This window comes from Dromaius novaehollandiae, chromosome 1 (genome assembly GCF_036370855.1).
Source record: "Dromaius novaehollandiae isolate bDroNov1 chromosome 1, bDroNov1.hap1, whole genome shotgun sequence".
In the NCBI taxonomy this organism is placed as follows: Eukaryota; Metazoa; Chordata; class Aves; order Casuariiformes; family Dromaiidae; genus Dromaius; species Dromaius novaehollandiae.
In genome coordinates, this window is record NC_088098.1 from 117,545,310 (window position 1) to 117,566,842 (window position 21,533).

A 21,533-nucleotide genomic window follows, 5' to 3' on the forward strand; every position below is an offset into this window, starting at 1 on the left:
AGTAAAATCTTTCAATTTTGTTTCCAGTTTTGTAGTTTTATGATTGAATACTGTTGGTACTAAAAATTAGTTGTAGGCAAGAGTCTACGTATTTGAGAGACACATCAGCCAAATATGTAAAGGATAGGAACAACCCATGAGTAAAAAAACACTGACACTTGATTCTGCATAATTTATTCTTCTCTCTCTCCCCCCTTGCATCATTACATTATATGTTTGTGTTTATCTCTCTACTGGAACTGTAAAACAAGTAGGCTGTTGGATCTTGGGCTTCTGACCATAGACAGCTTCTGCCTTAGGGGGCTGGATTGTTTCTTTTTTTATTTCTCCTAAGACAAGGCCCTGACATATCTCTCACCCTGCTTTTACGGCCACACAGATTTCTTGAACATACACAGAGAGGAAAAAATTCTACGGGAAAATTTTCTTTCTTTCTTGATTGACAGCCTGCTATCTATATGATGGAATGTGCTGGGGTGAAAATGTTTCACTACTGGGAAATATGAATGTTCCAATAGCAGGCATCAATGGGTTTTCCTTTTGGAAGGCTTATGACCTGTTGGTCTTCTTTTTGCTAGTGAGAGCATATTTGCCTTGGGGTGGAACAATCATCGTAGTTGGGATCCTTTCCTCACCTTCATTCCTTTATTTTTTTGGCCAAGTAAGTTGGCTATGGGAAACAGATTCCTGGAAAGGATATACTGGGTTGTGTGAAATCTGCAGCCATTTACATTATTCAGCTCACCCACAGATAACAGTGCCTGCCTAGTTTCAAAAAGAAAATAGAATGGTATAGTGGCTTCGTTTTACTAGTTCTGGGATCATCTCTTTGCGTTAGATAGTTTTGGGTTTTTTTTTTTCCCTTTGAGTGAATTTTGTGGAGGAGGGAAGGGTTATTTAATTTCTTTTAGTATGTTCCTCTTGGGTGGGCTGAGGGATAGTGGTATGTATAGTCTGCCCATGCAGAAAAGTCATCTCTTCAGTGTTATCTATTCAAAACTAAACTCCGCTTGTGGAATAACTATTTGGTAAAGCATGAGAAGAAAGAAGTTTCTTATGTTTGTTAACACTTGTTCTAATTTGCTAGGTCCACAAGCAAGAACTATCCTTATGCAATCAAGTTTACCCCAGGCTCAGTTGGCTACAATATGGTAAAGATAAATCTATTGATTTCTACCAAACTAAAAGCTGTACTTACACCTCTGTACTACATAGTGTGTTTTTTCTTCCTTTTGCCTCTCCCTCCACTGATAAATCATTATGCTTTGCTGTTTTTAATGCATAGTTTTATAAAACAAAACCTGCAGTCTTGTCCATACATTGATACTGCTCTGCCCCACAGAAAAGAGTATCTTTTGTTATGCACATAGATGGTTTGTGTGTTGGATTTTAATTATGGGGTTTTTAGACAGACCAAATATTCAGCCTTCTCCCTCTTCTGCCTCCCTTGCCATATGTGTTACAGCAGCAGTGCAAGTTATATGTGTGCACAGGAAGTACAAAAAGGAAACAATGCAGAACCATACTTTCTTTGGGGCTCGTCTGCCTGCTGTACTGATTATATGTGAATTTTGAAAGGCTTATTTCCAAGGGGCTGGAGCTATGTCCTTTAAATCATCAGTTTTAAAAGGAGGATTTGTCTTGGCTCCTCATTTCCTTTCCAAGTTCTTGTTTGCCAAGGTTTGTTGTGCTCTTTTACCATGACGTGGATTGGCCTCTCTCCTTCATACTTTGGAAGCTTGTACCTTCTCTGTACTGTGTAGTATTTCTACTTTATTAGTGTGGTAGTGTTTGGTTACTGTTGATTTATGGTTACCTTTGGTGGCTTCTCAAATGGCCTTCATACCACTTCTGTATATTTTTAATTTCCAGATTCCCCATGCAAGTTATTTCTAATTAACTTCTCTACTTCATAAGTATTTGCTGGAAAACCGTTGTCAACTCACTAACCCATCTGACTTTTGTTGTGTGAGGCTGTCAGTTGTGTTGTAGCTCTAATCTAGTGGTTCAATTCCATTTGTTTTCTTTGCTAAACACTAATGTTTTTCTTAGCTCTTCAAAAGCACTCTCTCCTTCTCTGTTTCCTAACAAAGCTACTATAAGGAAAAAATAGCAACCCAATCATCCAGCAGATGATCAGCCAAAAAATACTGTGCTTGCTCCCAGTGCTTGAAGTAGGTTGTGTGGGCAGGGGAGTGACGTTAACATACTCCAGTTCTAAACATATCTGTTTTAATTTTTGACACTCAAAACTGCCAACTCTACTGTAATAAGGAATGGATTTTACAGCTTCTGTTGACCTGAATAGTGCTCCTTTTCCTGATTCTTATTCGTGGCAGTGGGACCACTGTTCCTGTTCTCTGGGGCAAGATTTGTTGGTCTGTTTTGGGGGTAGACTCACTGACTCACTAATAGGCACATAAGGTGAAGTATAGATGTACAGCGTGTCAGCTATTCTGTAGCAGCTGTTTTCAGTATTTCCCTGATAAAGATGTTGGACCCAGACAAGGCAGCTGATCAATTGTATGCTTGCATGCTAGCTTTTTGTTCCGGTAGCTTGTTCCTGTGCCCCAACCTGAAGAGCTCAGTATCACAAGCATGGATTAAATGGGGCTATAACAGTATTGTGGAAGGTTTTCCTGTATGATTGGAGTCAGCAGCATCTTAGGGAACAAAGCTGATGCTTACAGTGTTAAATTTTGTGTAGTATCACCTTAATATGAATAAAATCATTTCATGCCTCTGTCAGGTTTAGGCCATCCAGAGACCTCACTGCATCATTTTTATAAGTGCGTGGTGCTAAATTGTTTTTGTGCCTTGTCAGGACTAGAACATTAGTGGCTTTGATTTTAATGCAAATGTGTATTCTGCAATGTGAGATAGGAACCTCCAGGGAAGCAGGAGGCCAAACCAAAAATTTCTATAGACAGAACATTGGAGCTGATCCTTTTTTGAATGATATTGTGTAGTGGATGTTCATGAGGTGTGCAAGAAAATTCCACTGATTAACTTTACTTACACAGCTTACAATACAGGCAATACACAAAGAACAAGCAAAGTAGAAGCCATGACTGAAATGATACTGTCAAGGATGTACACTAGCAGATGCACACACAGGAATGTGGGAAATGGAACAATGCATTTTGTTAATGCTTCTTAGATTTATTTTAAAGAAACAAAGTAGTATGAGAAAATCAGTGAAAAAAATGAATTAATTTGGAACTGAATATGTCAAAACTGTGCTTTCTAACAGTGATTTTTAATCTTTATTTACTTTGCATCTTTCCTTTAAAAAGGAATCTTTCAGATATTGATCAAGATGGAAAACTTACAGCAGAAGAGTTTATTCTGGCTATGCACTTAATTGATGTAGCTATGTCTGGTCAGCCATTGCCACCTGTACTGCCTCCAGAGTATATTCCACCTTCATTTAGGTAAATGGTTATGATTCTGTAATCTCATTCCTAATTTTTTGTTTCATTTGGGAAACCTGTGACCTGTCCTGTGAATGTAAAGAACAAAAGGTTGAAAAATACCCCTCCTTATCTTTGTATTGCATAGCTGTCGCAGAATGCTTCTGATTGGGAGATGGTTGTTTAGCTTTTGGTTTTCCTAAAAATACTGGATACTGGAAACAGCTCTGTCACAAGAAGTCCTTGTAAGAATACAGTTCTTGACAATGTTTTATGCTACCACACCTTCTGAAAACTTACTCAGTCTGGCTATGTGAATTTAAAGGGTTTTAGTTCTGACTTATCCTTCTGTACAGCAAATGGGATGTATTAGAATTCAAAACACCCTGAATTTGCACTGCAGCAAATTCTGATTTCTTTTTTTTTGATACAGTTGTATCTGTGAATCACAGTGCTGAGTCATTACCTCTGTTTCTCCATTTCACTTTTTTGTGGAGGAATGGATGGGAAGACAGGAACAGCAATCGACACAAACCTTTGCGTACAATCATAGCTTCATGTTCTTTGAGTATACTCCTGAAGATGACAATTTTTTGTTTATTCCATGTGGTGTCTTGTTTTTAGCTTAACCTAGTGAACTCTTTCTCTCCCTTTGCAACTTTTGCTATTGTCTAAGTCACCATATTCCAAACTCCAGGCTGGCCATAAATTAAAGGTCTTGGGGACAGGGTGAACATATTGGTAAGCTGCATGGTGCTATGAACTTTGAGCTAGGTTGCTGAAGACAGGCGTGTGCGCTCTCTGGAGTGGACTGTTGTCGTAATTGAAATGGCAAAGTAAAGTGCTAAGGGGACAGAGGGCAATGATTAAACATTACATCATTCTATTTAATTTATGATTTCATCGCTAAATCAGAAGTAAATCTGGCAAGCATAGGTGCTTTTAAGCAGCTTGGAATTATCCTTCTATTGACAGAAGAGTACGCTCTGGTAGTGGCATATCAGCTGTAAGTTCAGTATCTGTAGACCAAAGGTTACCAGAAGAACCAGCTTTAGAAGAAGAGCAGCAGCAACTGGAAAAGAAATTGCCAGGTGAGCAAGCGGAAATGGGGATGTATTGTGTGCTGTTATCAGAGGACATTATCATCAGGTTATATGCTGTGCAGGAATAATGTTGTATTAAGGAATGTTTTCTTTTCAGATCACTGTGACATGTCAGAGACATAACCAAGACACTGGTCGGTCCAGCTAATTATTGACTCTTGGCATGATGCTTTTGGCTAATGACAGTCAAGATATGAACAGCTTTCAGGCTACTTTTCTTATGTATTCTGAACCAGAACAGTCCTATTATAAAACTGCAACAAAAACTTTTTACCACTGCCCATCTTCTAACTTAGATGGAGCATAGTTTGGCTGACATACAAGATCACAGCATGCCTACAAAGGCCTGTATTATTGCAGTCTGTGTACCAGTATGCTCCTTTTATACAAACTATGTCAGCTCTGCTTAAAAAAAAAAAAAAAAAAAGTAAAGCCTCCTAGATGCTAAAAGGCAACCTAGCTAGGAATTTATCATCAATGACTCCATCCTCAGCTGTCACAGTAGCAAAGAATAATAAGACCTAGCAATAATCTGAGACAAACCTTTGGTTCTTAGAGTGTGTTTCTAGTTCTATTAGAGGAACAAAACAGGTTTTATTCTGTCTCAGGACACTGAAACTACCACTTATTGCTCATCTGCCCAGAAATTTTACTGGTGGTGTTTACTTCTCTTTGGCAGACAGATTGGGGCAGGAATAGCCCTGATAAATAAATAAAAGATTCAATGTTTTAAATAGAATATTTTATTTATATAAATAAATATGAGATATTTAATATTAAATGTCTAAAGCACTGCTGTAGTGGATCAAACCAAAGTTCATTTTGATTAGCATGTAGTTTTCAATAATGGCTGCTAGAAGATGTTTACTTCATCCTTTGAACACCTATTAATCTGCAAGACAGACATCTCTGAGCCAGAAGCTGTATCCACACTGAAATTTGGGTTTAATTACTAGTGGACCTAGCCTCCATGAATTTTTCAAGTTGTTTAGAACCTGTTTGACTCTGCCCATTTCACATGGAAAGTATTTTTGTTTGTTTTTGAAACTACTGTAAGGTAACACTTTGGTTGTACCTTAAGTTCCTATTAAGAGGAAAGATAATTAATCATTCCCACTTTACCTTATGAGCACTATTAGTGATTTTAGAAAGCTAAGTGATACTTCTAACTCAAATTGTATTCTGTTTTTTTTCTCAAGTGGAATAGGGCTATTTAGAAGCTTGGGTCATAGGGGGTTTGTTTTATTTGTTTTGTTCTGAGTCTTTATCCCCACCCCCACCCCGCAATCTTTCCTGTTAGGAAATTTCCTCAGACTTCTGATCACCCACTCTTCCCTGTATGATGTTCAGTTTTGCTGTATTTTGTTATGAAATAAGGTGACCAGAATCTTGAACAGTGGGTGGCAACATGATGGATTTATACAATAGCATAATAATGCTTTTGTGTTTTATCCTAAATCCTAGCATTAGCACTAGGATTACTATTTATTCCCTGTGTGCACTACTTCGTAATCATTACTATTTGAATTTCCTCTACTGCTTCGTTGCCAAATCACTTAGTCTTGAGATTCTTATAAAGGTCTTCCCAGTCAGCTTTTTGTTTTAAAACCTTGAATATCTGGTATCATCTCCAAACATTACTTTCCACTCTATTCCAGACCATTGTTGAGTATGTTGAACAGCATAATTGTTGTAGAGATCTTTGAAGGAAGCTACTGAGAATCTTTCTAGCATTGTGAAAACTGGTAATTTATTTCACCTCTTATTTCCAAATTTTTAACAGTTTATTAATTCCCAAGGACCTCTGTCTCTTCCCACATCAGTTTATTCGGGGGCTCTTGAATCTGTGTGTGAGCAATTCAGATATGACTCTTGTCTTTGGTTTATATTTTATCACTAACTGCTGCTGGCAGTCTGCTGGGTAGTTCCTGGCTGCAGGAGGGAGTGAGATTGCAGGGGCTGCTGAAGTGGACCTTGCTAAGGTGCATCTGCATGTTCTGCCCAGTCTTGGCCGATAATGAAATGTTTGGTCACAGGTGAGATATAACACTCCTGTGTAGGCTGTTTGAGGCACCATGCCTTGTGTCTCTGGAATCTGAAGATTTTGGTATGCATTTTGTAGTGTCAGGAAGGCTCCCCACTGCCTTGGCTTAGATTCGTTAATAGACTTTGGAAACACCCAAGTATTGTTCTCTTGACCCGATCTTTTTCAGCCTGCTTATTGATAGAAAAGGGGTCAGAGAAGAGCCCAGCTGTCTTTTAGAATTGAGAGGAAGCTCTTTTCTCTGTTGGTTCTTCCACATTGTATCGTATTTAGTCATGTTTACTTGTTGTCAAGAATTCTCTGCTATTTTCCCAGTATGGGAGTAGACTACCTGGTCCGTAGCTTCCAGGATCATTGTCCTGTCTTTTCTTAAAGACTGTGTTGCATTTGTCACCTTTTAGTCTTACAGCACTGAGGTTGATTAAAGGATGGATTGCATTGCACAGCTAGTACTTCATGAATTTTGTATTTGAGCTATGGATTAGTATTACCTGGGTTTGGCAACTTGTTACTCTTCATTTTATTGGTTTTGATTTTTGCTTTTGTTCTAAAGCCATTTCTGTTGCTCTCTCGTAGAGTGAATGTTGTCTTCCTTCTTCATTGGTTCTACTACTGGTTCTACTAAATCTAGCTGGATTTTTTCTTTTGAGGCATCTGAAAGTTTTTATTGTTGGCTTTTTTGACCTTTTAGCAGCTTCCCTTAGACACATCAACAGAGGCCAGTAATTATGTATTTCATTTAATTTGCTAGAGTTTATTCTCTTCTATTTTTGTACTTTGGATATGCATTGGGTTTTTTTTACCTCTAATAGCTACTTTGATTTTGCTGAGTAACCACCCTAGCTTGTTGGGCAGTCCTCTTAGAGCTTGGTGTTGCTTCTTGGTGGTATGTGTTTTATCTAAGCCTTTAATAAGATATCTTAAGCAATGTCAATAGTGCTTGTCAGCATTTTGCCCTTCTGGGTATTCCTTTTAACTGACTTGCTTTATTTAAACACATCTTTCTTTTTCTTTTCTTTTTTTTCTATTATTTCTATTCTCTATCAGTCTGTATCAGAATATTCTTTGAACCCAGTGCCTAATTTGAGTGAAACCTGACAGAGTCAAAGATCTCAAAGGGATTAAATTTCTTCGTTTCATGAAATTTGGTGGTTGGATATAGGGAAGAGGCCCAAATTTAGGAAAAGACAAGGAGAATTCATCTGGTTCAGCAGATGTCAGGTCAACATGTTGAACAACTGGTGCATACACACTTTGAAGTAAACATGTGCTATCTCTTTGACAGTTAGCACATCTCTTTGAGATAGCTTATCTCTTTGATCTGCATGCCACAAATATAAATGTTGGGCATGACAGAAGAGAAATATAGAATATAGGTAGTGGAAATGGGACATAGAGGATATAAAAAGAAAAAGAAGGTGATGTGGAGGGAGTGATTTCAGAGAACTGGAGGAACTGTAAGGGAGGGGCCTGGGAACGTGGATCAGGGGAAGGACAATCTGTGACATTGCAGAGGAATATCAGGGACCCAGTGCTGGGGGGAAGAGCTAACAGAGGGTGCAAACCCGCAGGAATCCAGGATTCAGGAGTTCTGCTGCACCAGAACTTAAGTTAGCCATTCCTTTTCTTGGCAGTAGTGAGTAACCTTATGAAAATAATAAGTTTAAGTACATTCTGGTCATGTGCATTTGCTTTTTGATAATCTCTTTAGCTGAATTCCGTGCATTACTTGTGATATCTAAAACTGAGATGTTGGTTCTTGTACTCCTGTTACCAGCAAATGTGTGGTGGAACACCAGACCCTGTGTCCACACACAGGATTTGATTGTCTAAATTATACCCACCTTGCTGGCCTTTGTGGAGGAACTTAGGAGCCTCAGGAACTGGACCTGAAATTCCTGCCTTAGTTTCCTAAGGATATGGGTTTAAAGGGAACTACAGTATATATGCTAATGACAAAATCTAGAACTACCCATAGAGCTACATTATTAGTAGTTGAGAACAGCTTGTGATACTGTTGGAAGATTGTTTCATTTTGTGGACTATTTTGATTAAGCATTTGTGGATCTTTAAGTCAGTAGCAAAGTTTAATTCTCCTTTGCCATGTATTTCCATGCATTAAAGTCACATTTGAAGATAAAAAACGTGAGAACTTTGAACGTGGCAATCTAGAACTTGAAAAACGGAGGCAGGCTCTCCTGGAACAGCAACGCAAAGAACAAGAGCGTCTAGCACAGCTGGAACGGGCAGAGCAGGAAAGGAAAGAACGTGAGCGACAGGAGCAAGAACGTAAAAGACAACTGGAACTAGAGAAACAATTGGAAAAACAACGGGAATTGGAACGGCAGAGAGAAGAGGAAAGGAGGAAAGAAATAGAAAGACGAGAGGTAACCATATGTAAGAAGGTGGTTATGCTATGGAAAGCAGATATTTTTGATTGGAACAAAATAGAAAGTATGCATTAAATATTTTGCCATCTTTATTTTTACTAAGCAGCATTTAAAGACTGAACTTAAATTTCTGGGTTTTTGAAGGTAAGGAAAGAATTGGTCATCTCTTTCTGCACTTCTCATGCAAAATGAATAAATCAGGCATTTAGATCTAGGAAAAAGTGCTCCTAACCTCCAGCTTCTTTAAAACAAATTAATTCTTTTTTTCAATGTAAAGAGATGCTTGAATGAATGATGAAAAACTTCTGGGCATTGGTGACTTTCATGCTTTTCCTGTGATCAGTTAATTCGTTAAGGAAAACAGATATTGGTTAATTTATCAAAAGCTATTATGTTCTCACATTGCCGATTAACGATGCATCCAGTGCAGTAGCATTTGACTGTTCTTTGCAAAGCTGCAGAATGCATAATGTTGGAGGAAGATTTGATGCTGTCCTGGCATCTTAATGTTCTATCCTTGAAGTCTTAATATGAAAATTTATTAAATAATAAAATTGAAGCTTGGGAAACTTATTAAAATGGAAGAATATTATGGTTGATCACATATCAGCTAGAGAGTGAAGCCCCATTTCACCAGTGCTTTCAAATAAGGATTTGAACAATTGGATAATTCCTCTGCTTAAATATAGGTACATACTTAGACCACAGTTTAGCAGTGTATGTGTAATGTTTTAACTGAAATATTAGTGATTAGAATAGTTTCTCAAAATAGATCTTTCATATATTTTTTCTTTCTTTCTTTCTTTTGGTTAAATGCTAAAGGCTGCAAAAAGGGAACTTGAAAGGCAAAGACAACTTGAGTGGGAACGTAATCGTCGGCAAGAACTACTAAATCAAAGAAACAAAGAGCAAGAGGACATAGTGGTTCTGAAGGCAAAGAAGAAGACCTTAGAATTTGAGCTGGAGGCTCTAGTAAGTGATTGCACTGCAGATAAAATGCATGAGCACAGTAATGAGTGTGATATAATCATGTGTACTTTCTATAATTTTATAAGTATAGAATAAAAGTACTTTTTAGTTTTCAGAAATACACAAGATCCTGACTTTCTTGGCAAATCATTTTGGTAAAACAAAGATCTTTTTTTCTTTTTCTCCTGAAGAATGATAAAAAAAATCAGTTGGAGGGAAAGCTTCAAGATATCAGGTGTCGGCTGTCTACCCAAAGACAAGAAATTGAGAGTACAAACAAATCTAGAGAACTGAGAATTGCAGAAATTACCCATTTGCAACAGCAGCTACAGGTGAGAAAATGTTTTCTCTAATTTTGGTTTTAGGCTTATGTTTTGTCCTCCCCACCTTCATCAATATCCTAAGCAAACTTGATACCAAATATGATGTGTTGTTTCTTTTTCATGAGCAATTGTTGTAGTTGATAGTTTCTCTCTCTCTCTCTCTTTTTTTTTTTTTTTTTTTTGAAGTTTCTGTACTGGTTCTTCTGACACATATAGGAGTTGCTTCCTTCACTTGAAAATATAGCTGCGATTATCACTTCATGCTCACAGAATCTTTTTTGGGGGAGTGGTGAATAAATTATTTAGCTGAAGAAGTTAGAGGATTTTTTTTTTGATGAAGAGAACAAAACTTTGTGGCATATATTTTTATTGCAGCAATTGCTGTTTACTTGTTTAAAGAAAGAAATGACTTCAGTAAGGTGACCCGCTGATTTTTTTTTTTTTTAACTAGAACATAATGAACTTTCAAAATTGAAAGTAGTTAAATCATGCAGTAGTTCCTGGTCTAATCCTAGCAGTTGTCTTTCCTTCTATTTATTTAAGGTTCTTTGCCAAATTAAAGATAGATAGGACTGATTTGATGCCTGCTTTGAATCAAAGAGTATTCTTTACACTTGGTAAAGGTTTCTAGTTAAGTTATAAGATTTGATTTAGGAATGTTATTTTTATTACTTATTTTAAATTTCCTGAAGTAAATTTCTGGACGGTAGTGGAGGCACTCTCAGTGTGTCTTTACTATTTCAGAGAGGATCTGACACTTCTGTTATGAGGGTTTAAGAAAAAACCTGTCTTAAAACCTAAACCTACTATTCCGTTTCAAATTTTTAAGCCTAATTAATACAGTACATTCACTTGAACAAAACCAGCACTTGAAAGTTCAGATTTTTTATTTCATGCATGAGAATTTTTTGGACTGTTTTCTGGTCTCCTTGTTTCTTAAAACACCTTACAATCCTGTTGAAGTTTTGTGTGTACTATTGCACCTTTCACACGAAGGTACATGCTATTCTAACCCTTGCACTTTTCAACAAATTGAATCAAATTCACTTTTTATTTTCATATGTCATTTTTGTTAACTGCTGGGAATTTTTTGTTCTATTGGTGACTGTAGCGAGGAAAGAAAGGTAAAGTATCTCTTTTGCTTTTGTCATAATATGACAAATTGAGAGGAAATGATACATCATGGCAAAAAATGTGAAGTCATTTATATAGTTGTAAAGACCAATATGCTACAGTCGGGATTGGTTCCTATCATAACAGACATCGTATTAATCTCTAAGAAAATATGTCCGTTGTTATAAAGAGTTTTGAATAAGATTACATAGCTGTAATAAATAGAAGCTACAATAAATAGATGGTGCAGGGGAGGAAAAAAATGTGAAACTATCACTGTTGGGAACCAAGTAATGAGAGGGATAATCCATCTACAAGTAGATGTGTTTAAGTAACTTATTTAAAGTACTAGATAAATAAATGGCAGTGTCAGTGTTCTCCACAGACTCTTGCTTTAGCATTTTCTAGTTTCTTTAAGCATCTGCTTGGCCGACTGTAGATGTGCTTTCTTTACCTAATTCTTTTATGTATTGGATTTAACTGTATCACCATGAAAGGAAAAAGGTAAGGAGGACAGAAGGATTCTTCAGCTCTCTAACATTTCGCTTGTGCTACCCGTTGCCAAATCTCAATGGTAGAAAAGCAGATTGCTTTTTTGTTTGGTTTTTGTTCAGCATTTCAACGTACAATTGCTTTTTGTCTATGAAAAAGACTAATTAGTTTACTGTACTGAAATTTTACTGAAACATCCAGGTCAAGTAGAGTGAATTTTACACAGTTGTCTAAATTTTACACTTGTTTTGGAGTCATTATTATATTTGTAGTGATTTTTAACCATCTCTAGTCATTCTAAGTGATACTAGACAGTAGGTATCCAGAAGCCTAGTTAATACACTTCTGACTATTTGCTTTCTAAATTGCTTTATTCACAATGATTGCTCCCCAGTAATGAAAACCACACTTGCCTTTCTTGGTGGTTGGTTTGTTGGATTTTTGGTTGGGGGCTGGGGAGGAGCTTTTTTCATATTGAAAGAAGTAGCTGTGGCTTTGTGGTATCATCTTCTCTCAGACGATCATTGATCTCCACCAGTAATATTTCAGTTGGTGTTGCTTGAGGTATTTATCACAGTGGCATCATGAGCCCAGAAGTGTTGCTAATCAGTATAAAAAGCCTAATTTTATATGGGGAGAACCTAAAAGAGCAGATTGAGAAATTACGATGACACTGAATGTATACTTTTGCCCCAAAATGGTCAGTTTTTCAAATATGCTGTAAATTTTACTATTTTAATTTGTAGAGGAAAAAATAAAAGAGTATGTAACAGTTTTAAAAGGAGATTTTTCATGCTCTGAACTCTCTATTTGCTTAAAAAAGAACAGTATTGACAATTCTTTGTACAGTATTATCTCTTTACCTGGAAATACTTTAGTTTAATACATCTGACACTTGTTATGTAAAGATGAGTTAATTAAAACAAGTAATTATTCTTCAGCCTCGTAATTAGTTTCAAGATGAAGTTTGATTAAAATCGTGGAAGAAATTGTATAACGGGAGAATCCTGGGTGATGAAAATTTGTGCTAGTTATGGGAGTCAGTGGTATCCGGTAGAGTGACATTGCCAGCGGTAGTTGGAAGGACATGAGCTTCCTGTTCATTAAGTGTATATGTTTGAGCCATGTTTATACTGTGCTCAGGGCTTCTGCTGGTTATCTGCAAGGGTTATTTGCCTCCCTGGATACACAGTTTGGCTCCCAAGTAGTTTGGCTTTCCTCTGAAGCCTTGGAGATGGGATATGTGGCAGAGAGTCCTGGTGTGTCTAGTGGTATCTCAGTTCTGAGATGCCTCTTGCTCAGGGTTTAAGGTCAGAGCAGAGTTTTCCCCCATTAGATTGAAAAGAACTGGGTTTTAATTGCTTTGTTTGCTTTCAGCTCTTATATGGGACATCATTCAATTCTTGTCATTGCATGAAAATATAGTGTTAGTGATGCCATTAGTTTCTTCTCTTCCAGTGTCTGGTAGTTCTGTCTGTCTGTGTTTTCAGTAGAATTAAAGGGTGTAGAAAGCAGAACTAGCATGTTGCTGACCATTTTGGATGAGGTATCTATTGTTTGTTTGTCTGTGATTAAGGGCAACAGAATTTCACCCTTGTGGTCCCTTGGCATCTTCTGTTCTTAAATACTCTCCAAAATATTCTATGTATTAAAATTTAATAGTCTGGAGCTTAGAAGTATTCTGCCTTTTAAAAATAAACAGTCTAGGATTACACTCCACCCTGAAATACTGCCTTGTATTAGTTTTTGTGCTTCAAGAATGTTAATGTTTGTGTAAATCCTATCACAGTTAAGAGATTCATTCTGCTATTTGTCTTTGTCTTATCTAGGTGCTTGTCAAAATGGAATGATAGGATTTTGATACCTTGTGTTTTGAAAGCTGATTTTTTTTTCCTCTTGCGGTTTATCTATCAATATATTTAGTCAACTAGGTGCTGCATTTCTTGGGTCATACTACTTGAAAACTTCATTTCCATGATGCCTGTGTGCTATACTAATTTAATAATACTATTTATTTTAAATTTTCATCCCAGACTTTGGCATAGGACATGCGAATATTTGGGCTGGGGAGGTGGTAGAAGGTGCAAGCGCTGAACACAGGGACAGTGTTTTGCATGTATTTTAATGGCATGCTAATTGCGGTTGTTGGTAAGGAGGCAGGTCCCTTCGCAAATAGTTTGGAAAATGCTGCCTTATGTATTGCTGTTTCTCATTTCGTTCTAGGTAGGGACCGATAGTCCCATGATAGGAATATGTGGCCTTCGTGATATCCTTGAAGGGCTGAAAAAGATCTACTCGTGTTATAAGCAATGCAGCTGAACAATAAGCATCATGTGTAATTCCTGGTAGTCAAATGCATAGTTTATCTTAATTTTGATACTTTGTGAATTTAAAGTCCTTGATTCTGCTGCATGACCAAAGTATGCCTGTTGGATTGAAAGCAATTATGGTAGTCTGTGTTGTTGCATAATCTTAAAACCTGGGGCATGCGCTGTTGGAACTCACTCTGGGATTAAGCAATTAGATGATAATTATTCTTAGGGCTGTATTATGTCTTTCCCAGCCCTTTGTGACAAATCGAAATTGCCAGATTGTCGGTTGCTCAAAAGACTTCAAGTCAAGGCAGCTGCTGAAGTAAATTACTTCGTTTGTCTGAAAAGATGAGATGTTGACACTCCGACATCTTTTATAAATTAAGCTGTTTCATATCAAGCCTCTATAATTTGTTCTGACAATGTGAAGTTGGAGGTCAAGGCTTTTGAAAAATGTATGAAGCAGAACTTCACCCTCCAGAAAGAGAAAGGATTATATGTGATCCACCAAAGGAGGACTTCCTCATCTGCCAGATCTCCTGTAATTTGTTGGTGCAAAGTCTTATGAATGCATCTTGAAGTTGAGAGAGACCCTGATTTCTTTCAAGAGTAGTAAACAGAGATCTGAAACTCGAGTATTCTCATCTAACAGGGTTTGCGTTGCATAGCTTTTGGTTATAAGGTGCTTCTTTAAAGTGAGAGCCTTTATTTTCTCTGTCTTTTTTTAAAATAAACTGAAAATATTTGTCATTCTGTTCCTGGTCAAAGTTAGTATTTACTTATTAAAGTGAGAAGTAAACTGTTAGTAAGTGCTTGCTTTACCATTTCCTGAAATCTATCCATCTCTTTTTTGCTCTAAATTTCAGCTAGTTCTAAAGCAATGTGCATATTCTGTGGAAATTAATTCTAAAGTAATATGCTTGAATTTGGTATGCTCACTCTTTTTCTTTCTTTCTTTCTTTTTTTTTTTAAAGAAGAAGCTAGGACAAATTGGCAGGCAACTATTTCTGAGTGGTGGTACCACACAGATAGTGCTTAGATGATAACACATGATTTAGTGGGAAAAACAGAGTCATTTCAAAAAAAAAAGAAAAAAGAAAAAAGAAATTGAGAAGTTGTATAGCTAAGGTCATCAGTCACCTTTTAGCTTGTTTCTCATTTTCCCCTTCCTTGTTATTTTCTGTTCAGGAATCTCAGCAGATGCTTGGAAGGTTGATTCCAGAAAAGCAATTACTCAATGACCAACTAAAGCAAGTTCAACAGAACAGTTTGCATAGTAAGTATATTTTTATAATGTCTGAGTCAGTTTGTGTAGCATATGATCTTACAACATACTGTGTAATATATTTTTTATCTTGGAATATGCATGTTGAAAAATGGTGCTTTCTATGACCTGAAATTCTCCATGTAAGAAAATACTTATTTGATAATATCTTTAAAAACAGGAGATTCTCTTCTTACTATCAAACGAGCCTTAGAAGCCAAGGAACTTGCCCGTCAACAGCTTCGAGACCAGCTAGATGAAGTAGAAAAAGAAACCAGATCTAAACTTCAAGAAATTGATATTTTCAATAATCAACTGAAGGTAATTGTAGACTTTTTAGCTCTCTCTTCTAAATGTTCAATTATTCACTTTCTACCTTGATTATGGGAAGATACATTGAACTAAAATGATTGATTCAGAATGTTAGTGTTGGGCACATTCTGAAATCTATCATGTACTACTGAGCATCTAAACTAAGAGTTTGAATCAACTTAATTTACAGAATCTGCTTAAGAATAAATTTGAGCTCTGATTCTAGATCTGAGATGACGTGTAAAATTACCAGTTTCTGCCCTTTTGCATCAAAGGAGGGCAAGGCTATAGCAGATCAGGGAATGTGCTGGAATCAGTGCTTCAAATTCAAATAGTTGTGACTTGATTTTCTGCTTATATGCAGAATTTTTATCTGGTCTTTATAAACTCATACTTGTTCCTAAATGTAGTTGTGTCTTGTTTGTGATTTCATGCTTTATTGATCAGTCTGCTGTTGAAACTGTGTGATTTGTTTATTTTTGCATAATAAAACTACAGAAATTGCAAAAGTCAGTAGAGGAGGAGGAGTATTCAGAGAGGAGTTACAAACCGGTCTTCAGTCAAATTTTTAACAGCAGTCATATTTTCTTTTTTTCTTAGTGAAAGTAATACTTTAATGCTGAAGTACTCTGTCTGCTAAGTTAAGCAATGGTTTCTCCTGAAAGCTGTCTAGAAAAATATTCAGTTATTTCCTGCAAGCTGTAATAATTGTGCTACCTGTATTTAGAAGGAAAAGAACAGTAATCAATACATTAATGTTTCTGTAGCTGTTTCAAAATCTCATCAACTATGGTTACATTACATGCTATAGAGTGAAAGGCATCTTTTGAGTTAAGCAACAATTAAAATTAGTAATAAATATAGGAAAAGCAAAAAGCTGTAGACCATACCACCAGCAGTCTCCATGCCAATTTAGAGATACTGTCATGGTCTTAGCCAGGGAGGTGGAAAGGGGAGAATCGTAAGAGACATAAAACCAAGCAAAATATTCACATTTTTGTTTTTTGTTCTTTTTTTTTTTTTTAAGAAAACAGAATGACTTACCTCAGTTACATTTCCTTTATGTATGAACTCTGGACACATCTTAAAAAGTTGTGCTTTTGGGGTGACATTTTTTAAATGAATCCTTTTGAAGTGCTTTGCAGATAAATATGACCAAAGCACATTCATGCTAAAATTAGTGTCAGCACTTGATTTGATCATGAGTGACCTTAAACAGTTTATAAATGGGTAGGGAGTGAATAATCTTAGTCCTGTGACACTAAGGAAAATAATTTAAATTCAGTTATTTAGATATTGAACAGCTCAACTTAACAAATAACAAGCTAGTGATAATTAAAAATTGAAAATTCAGATTAAGCAAAGACATTGTTTTATCAAAGTGTCTGTTATCCATCCAAGAATACATTGTCTAGCTGTAAACTGTTTTTCAGTTGAATAGGAAAATTGATTTCTGTGTTCAAATTTTAGTATTTAGAATTATCACTTCAAATGATAAAAATTAGCTATGCGGACTTTTTTTAAGGAAGGCTTCAGTGAACTTCCTCAGACCCAAGACAGAGTTCTTCATTTCATAATGTGTAGTAGAAGCAGTGCTTAATAGGAAGATCACTTTGTGATGCTGTATGTTAGTATTTTTGCCTTGCTGCAGCTTTCTTGCTTGCTGGAAGAGACGAATTTAAGAGGAGGAAAAACAAGTTAGTGGGACAGTTGTACTATTAAAACTGAGAGATGGGAGCTTAATTCAGAGCAAGTTGTAACTTCTTTTTATAACTTTACTAGACTTGCAAGATATATTTGTTGAGGGGCCTGGATCTTTTCATTATTAGACTTTCATGTCAACTTACTGCCCTTTCCTGGTCTCAGCATACTAATGGAATTGTTCTAGTACTCTTACTAGCAGAGAAACCACTTAGATGTCATGTGTGCAACTGTGATTTAATGGCCTTCGTTCTTGTGGAGGGAGCTCTCAGAGCACCTTAAACGTGAGACCTTATGCACAAAACAAATGAAAGTTTTCTGGAGACTCTCGTAGTCTTTTTAGGGTTTCGTGTGAAGTGGAAGCTATGTTCTCATACCACATCAGAACACTCCTGTTTTTTATATAGTAATATTTGCTCAAATCAAGGTAGTCTGAACTGAAATAATTCTCAGAATCTTTTAACCTAAACAGTCAAAAGTCTATGACAACTTTTTAATAACTGCCAGTGGAAGGATGGCTCCAATATTTGAATTTGATAGACAATTGCTTATATATAATTGCCAAATAAATAATTTCCCTAGTTAACAGAGGAATTTTTTGTTTGTTTATTAGTAACTGGATGCGTAAATACAGCGGGTTCTTTTTATGCTACAGCACCTTCCAATTTATATAATTATTAGTCAACTGTATAATGCTCACATTTAAATGGAAAACTTTTTCAAGTAAATGTATCAAAACTACTACCAGGTGTGAGTTCTAAATATAATAAAGGCTTGTTATCTTGTAAACTAATGGAAAATATGTAAAGATGGGGAATATCTGAAGGCTTGAATATATATATTTTTAAATCCTCTTTTTATTCTTTCAATAAGTTTAAAACTCCATTTTTAATCAAGGCACTTCCTAAATTGTCTAGTGAGTTTAAAACTGATTGGCTTTTTCTATGATGATCTACTCTTCCTTTGTGCTCCAGTACACTAACAGAGATGCATATTTGGTGAGGTAGCTTTTAGGACAGCAGCACTCTGATTAGTACTGCCTCGTGCAGCTTTCGTACACTGTCAAGTGGAGGAGCGCTGATGTTTGCCTTATTTTTTATAACATAACGTCTGAACTAGAAGCAGAATGACGTGGCACAGCTACTGTTTGAGAATTGTCAGAAAAAGAAGTGTATCTAAATGCTGTTTTATGTATATATCATTTTGTAGTGTTTTGCAAATGTTTCCTACTGGAAGAGAGAGTAATATGTCTTTAATTAGCCAAAATGCTTAATTTAATAGAAAACAGAACTAAAACTGCACTGCTCTCTGACTACAAGGTATATGCCCAAGAATTTTATTAGTTTTCATGAAATTCTTAAAACACAGCCAACTTGATGGCAACATTAAATCATAACATTTTATCATCAATATTGAGGTTTATTCCTTATCCTTTTGACTATGAACATCTATTGCCTTTAATTTTGCAAAACTAGATTTCTAATTTATTCTCTTGAAACAGGCTACACTTGATCTACTGATAGCAGATACAAAACTATGCTGAGATAATGCTCAGTACAAGATAAAATGAACAATTTCACTAGTATCTAGTGTTCCTTTTCATTAATGAGACCATATATCAAGGTTTACTTGAGGTTCTAATGTATTTTAGCTTACAGGTCAGCTTTTTAACACTATCGTGTACAGTGGTTTGTACTGCATTTGCCTAGATGTTATAGTATTTTATGCTGTGCAGTAAGTGATCCCTCACAGTTGACGTTGAATTAGCTTATCTTTTGTCTTAGTAGTGCATACAAGTGGCCAGAGAGATAAATGATCTTTCACGGGGAGGTTTTTTCCCATCCTTAAAAAATAATGGATTTAAGTTCTTCTGATTGTTCCTTTGGACTTGAGCACTCCAGTTACTTATTTTTTTCCAGTCAATATCTCAAGAGTTTAAAATATTTAAAGAATTGTTTTCTTTTCAAAGACTCTGGAGTATAAAATATTATCAGTATTTCAGAGCACATAGATGCAGATATCTTTATTGAATATCTATAGAGCTACAACCGCATGGTTTGAGGAAGAAACTGGTAGGACTTACAAGTCAAACACCACTATGGTTTTAGCTTAAAACTAAAGTGCTTGCTTGGAAAAGTGTACATTTGGCAAAGAAATAGGTATTCTAGCTAGCTTCCAACTGGACAGATATCCTTTTAAATCAGATTGAGGCATTTTACCAGAGAAAGTAGCAGTCTTGTGGATTGTGCTGTATTTGGCTATAGAATAAGTGACCAAGTCTTTAACAAGGTTGAAAATGAGCCACTTATTTTTATGCTTAAATATGTTCCAACGAGTCTAGATTTAGGTACTCTTTAAAAATCTTATCCTAGAAATCTAACAATTAATATTGAAACAGATATTAGTAAAGTGTAACTGACACTTGTTTTTTTCCTCTACTTTATAAAATAATTCTTTGGAATAGAAATTTTTGTATTAGATTTTCTGTTTGTATAAGTATGGTTCTACTATAATTTAGCTTTATAAATTCTTTCTAAATTCTGTTTAAATTTACATTTAAATTTTACAAAGATCAGCCATTACACTCTGTCAGATAAAGCAATTAAAATAATTCTTAATACAGTTCTTGTCGCCAAAGACCAAATAACCATTTAATATAACGTAGAAGAATCACATATTTAGGGCTTATTTGTGTTAACGCACGGGAGAAAACCACTAAACTAGTGTATCAGAAATATGTTAATGTTGCCGAGAAGCTATTCTCAGTGCCTGGAAGAGGTGCTGAACATCCGGAATCAAGTCCTTACAAATGTTTTACATTTTGTGTCATGTTGCAGTTGTTGTCAGTCCCTGTCTGGTCAGTGTGCACTGGACAAGTCTTGCATATGAATGCCTGTTTACATTTGAGCATTTCTTTCTTCCAGTCAGTGGCAATGGAAGATGCAATGCTGCAGTGCCTGGCAGTTCTCCTGGGCTGCGTCAACTACTTAGACTCCTTTCTAAAGGTCTCCATGCCATACTCAGGCAGTACACAGCTATCTCAATCTGAGTGATGAACCTCCTCCAGTTATGTGCTTCACTTTACCATAAACAGATGAGTGTGCAGTGTTTAACTAAGTTAGTATTTAGTAAGAGGTGCTAGCACTAAAACATACGCAAAGATAAGAGTTTGTAATTTGATTCTTTATCTAATCCTTAATGCCTAGATGAGGAGCGTGGCTTGAATTACAACCTGGGCAAGGTAGTAGTTAGTTATTTCTTTTGCCTATTTGACATGTCAAGATTTTAAGTTAATTGCCTATTTTTGGTCATGATGTTCAGAATTTTTAAACAGAAAACCCTTTTATATTAAGTATTCCTGCAGAGCAGTGCAAATTTGTGATTCTGGGTATGAGAGAGATGGCAATACATTCCCCTTATCAAATCCCAAACCGGATGAAAGCAGCTGTAATGTGGGGTGAGGGGAGGAACCGACTCTGTCAAGGACCAAACAGGCACTTTGAGAGCTGAGGATCGGGGTAGAAGAGCATTGCTACGGGAAAGCCTCAGTGAGCACAGAACTGCAGGGTTCTTCTCCCTGGGATCAGATGCTCTGGTTTGCCTTGAGGGGAGAGCTCATGGAAACTCTGGGATGTAGTCCTTGAAGAGTGTCCTAAACTCTCTCGTCTTCTGGTCAAAAGGCAAAATCTGGGCTTAAACCATTACATTACAACAAGTTTAGGTTTTCATAGCAATATGACTTGTCTGTATGCAGTGAATATTACTCTGCTGTATGAAATTCATATTTTAATTCATATTCAATATTTTGTGGGTGCCTAAATGTGGCTACTACAACACCTAAAAATTACTTCTGTACTGTTGGTCTGTTTGTGAATTAAGTAGAAAGGTAACAGTTTTTTTCTGCTTTGGGGGTAAGATATGCCTTGTCCTGCACACCACAAATTAACAAAGCGTTGTTATGTCTTCAGAATTACAGTATACAGTTTGCAAATGTGCAACTTTAAGTTGCTTGTCTTTGTAAAAGGTGAGCGTAGGACTGTGCTGAATTTCATTCTGTTGACTGTTGAAGTGTTACTATAATTTTGTTCACTTGGTGT

At 36.3% G+C, this 21,533-nt stretch overlaps 1 protein-coding gene across 5 annotated transcripts in view; it reads left to right on the forward strand.

Annotated features, from left to right (window-relative positions):
- The window catches only part of ITSN1 (intersectin 1), a 143,841-nt gene that overhangs the window by 51,499 nt on the left and 70,809 nt on the right, over positions 1 to 21,533 (forward strand). For all 5 annotated transcript variants that reach the window (XM_064524479.1, XM_064524468.1, XM_026108543.2 and 2 more), the window contains 8 exons: positions 1,088 to 1,151; positions 3,297 to 3,434; positions 4,389 to 4,504; positions 8,685 to 8,947; positions 9,773 to 9,922; positions 10,111 to 10,251; positions 15,348 to 15,435; positions 15,605 to 15,744. In XM_064524479.1, coding sequence (XP_064380549.1) covers positions 1,088 to 1,151; positions 3,297 to 3,434; positions 4,389 to 4,504; positions 8,685 to 8,947; positions 9,773 to 9,922; positions 10,111 to 10,251; positions 15,348 to 15,435; positions 15,605 to 15,744 — 1,100 coding nt within the window. The remainder of the gene's footprint in view (positions 1 to 1,087; positions 1,152 to 3,296; positions 3,435 to 4,388; positions 4,505 to 8,684; positions 8,948 to 9,772; positions 9,923 to 10,110; positions 10,252 to 15,347; positions 15,436 to 15,604; positions 15,745 to 21,533) is intronic.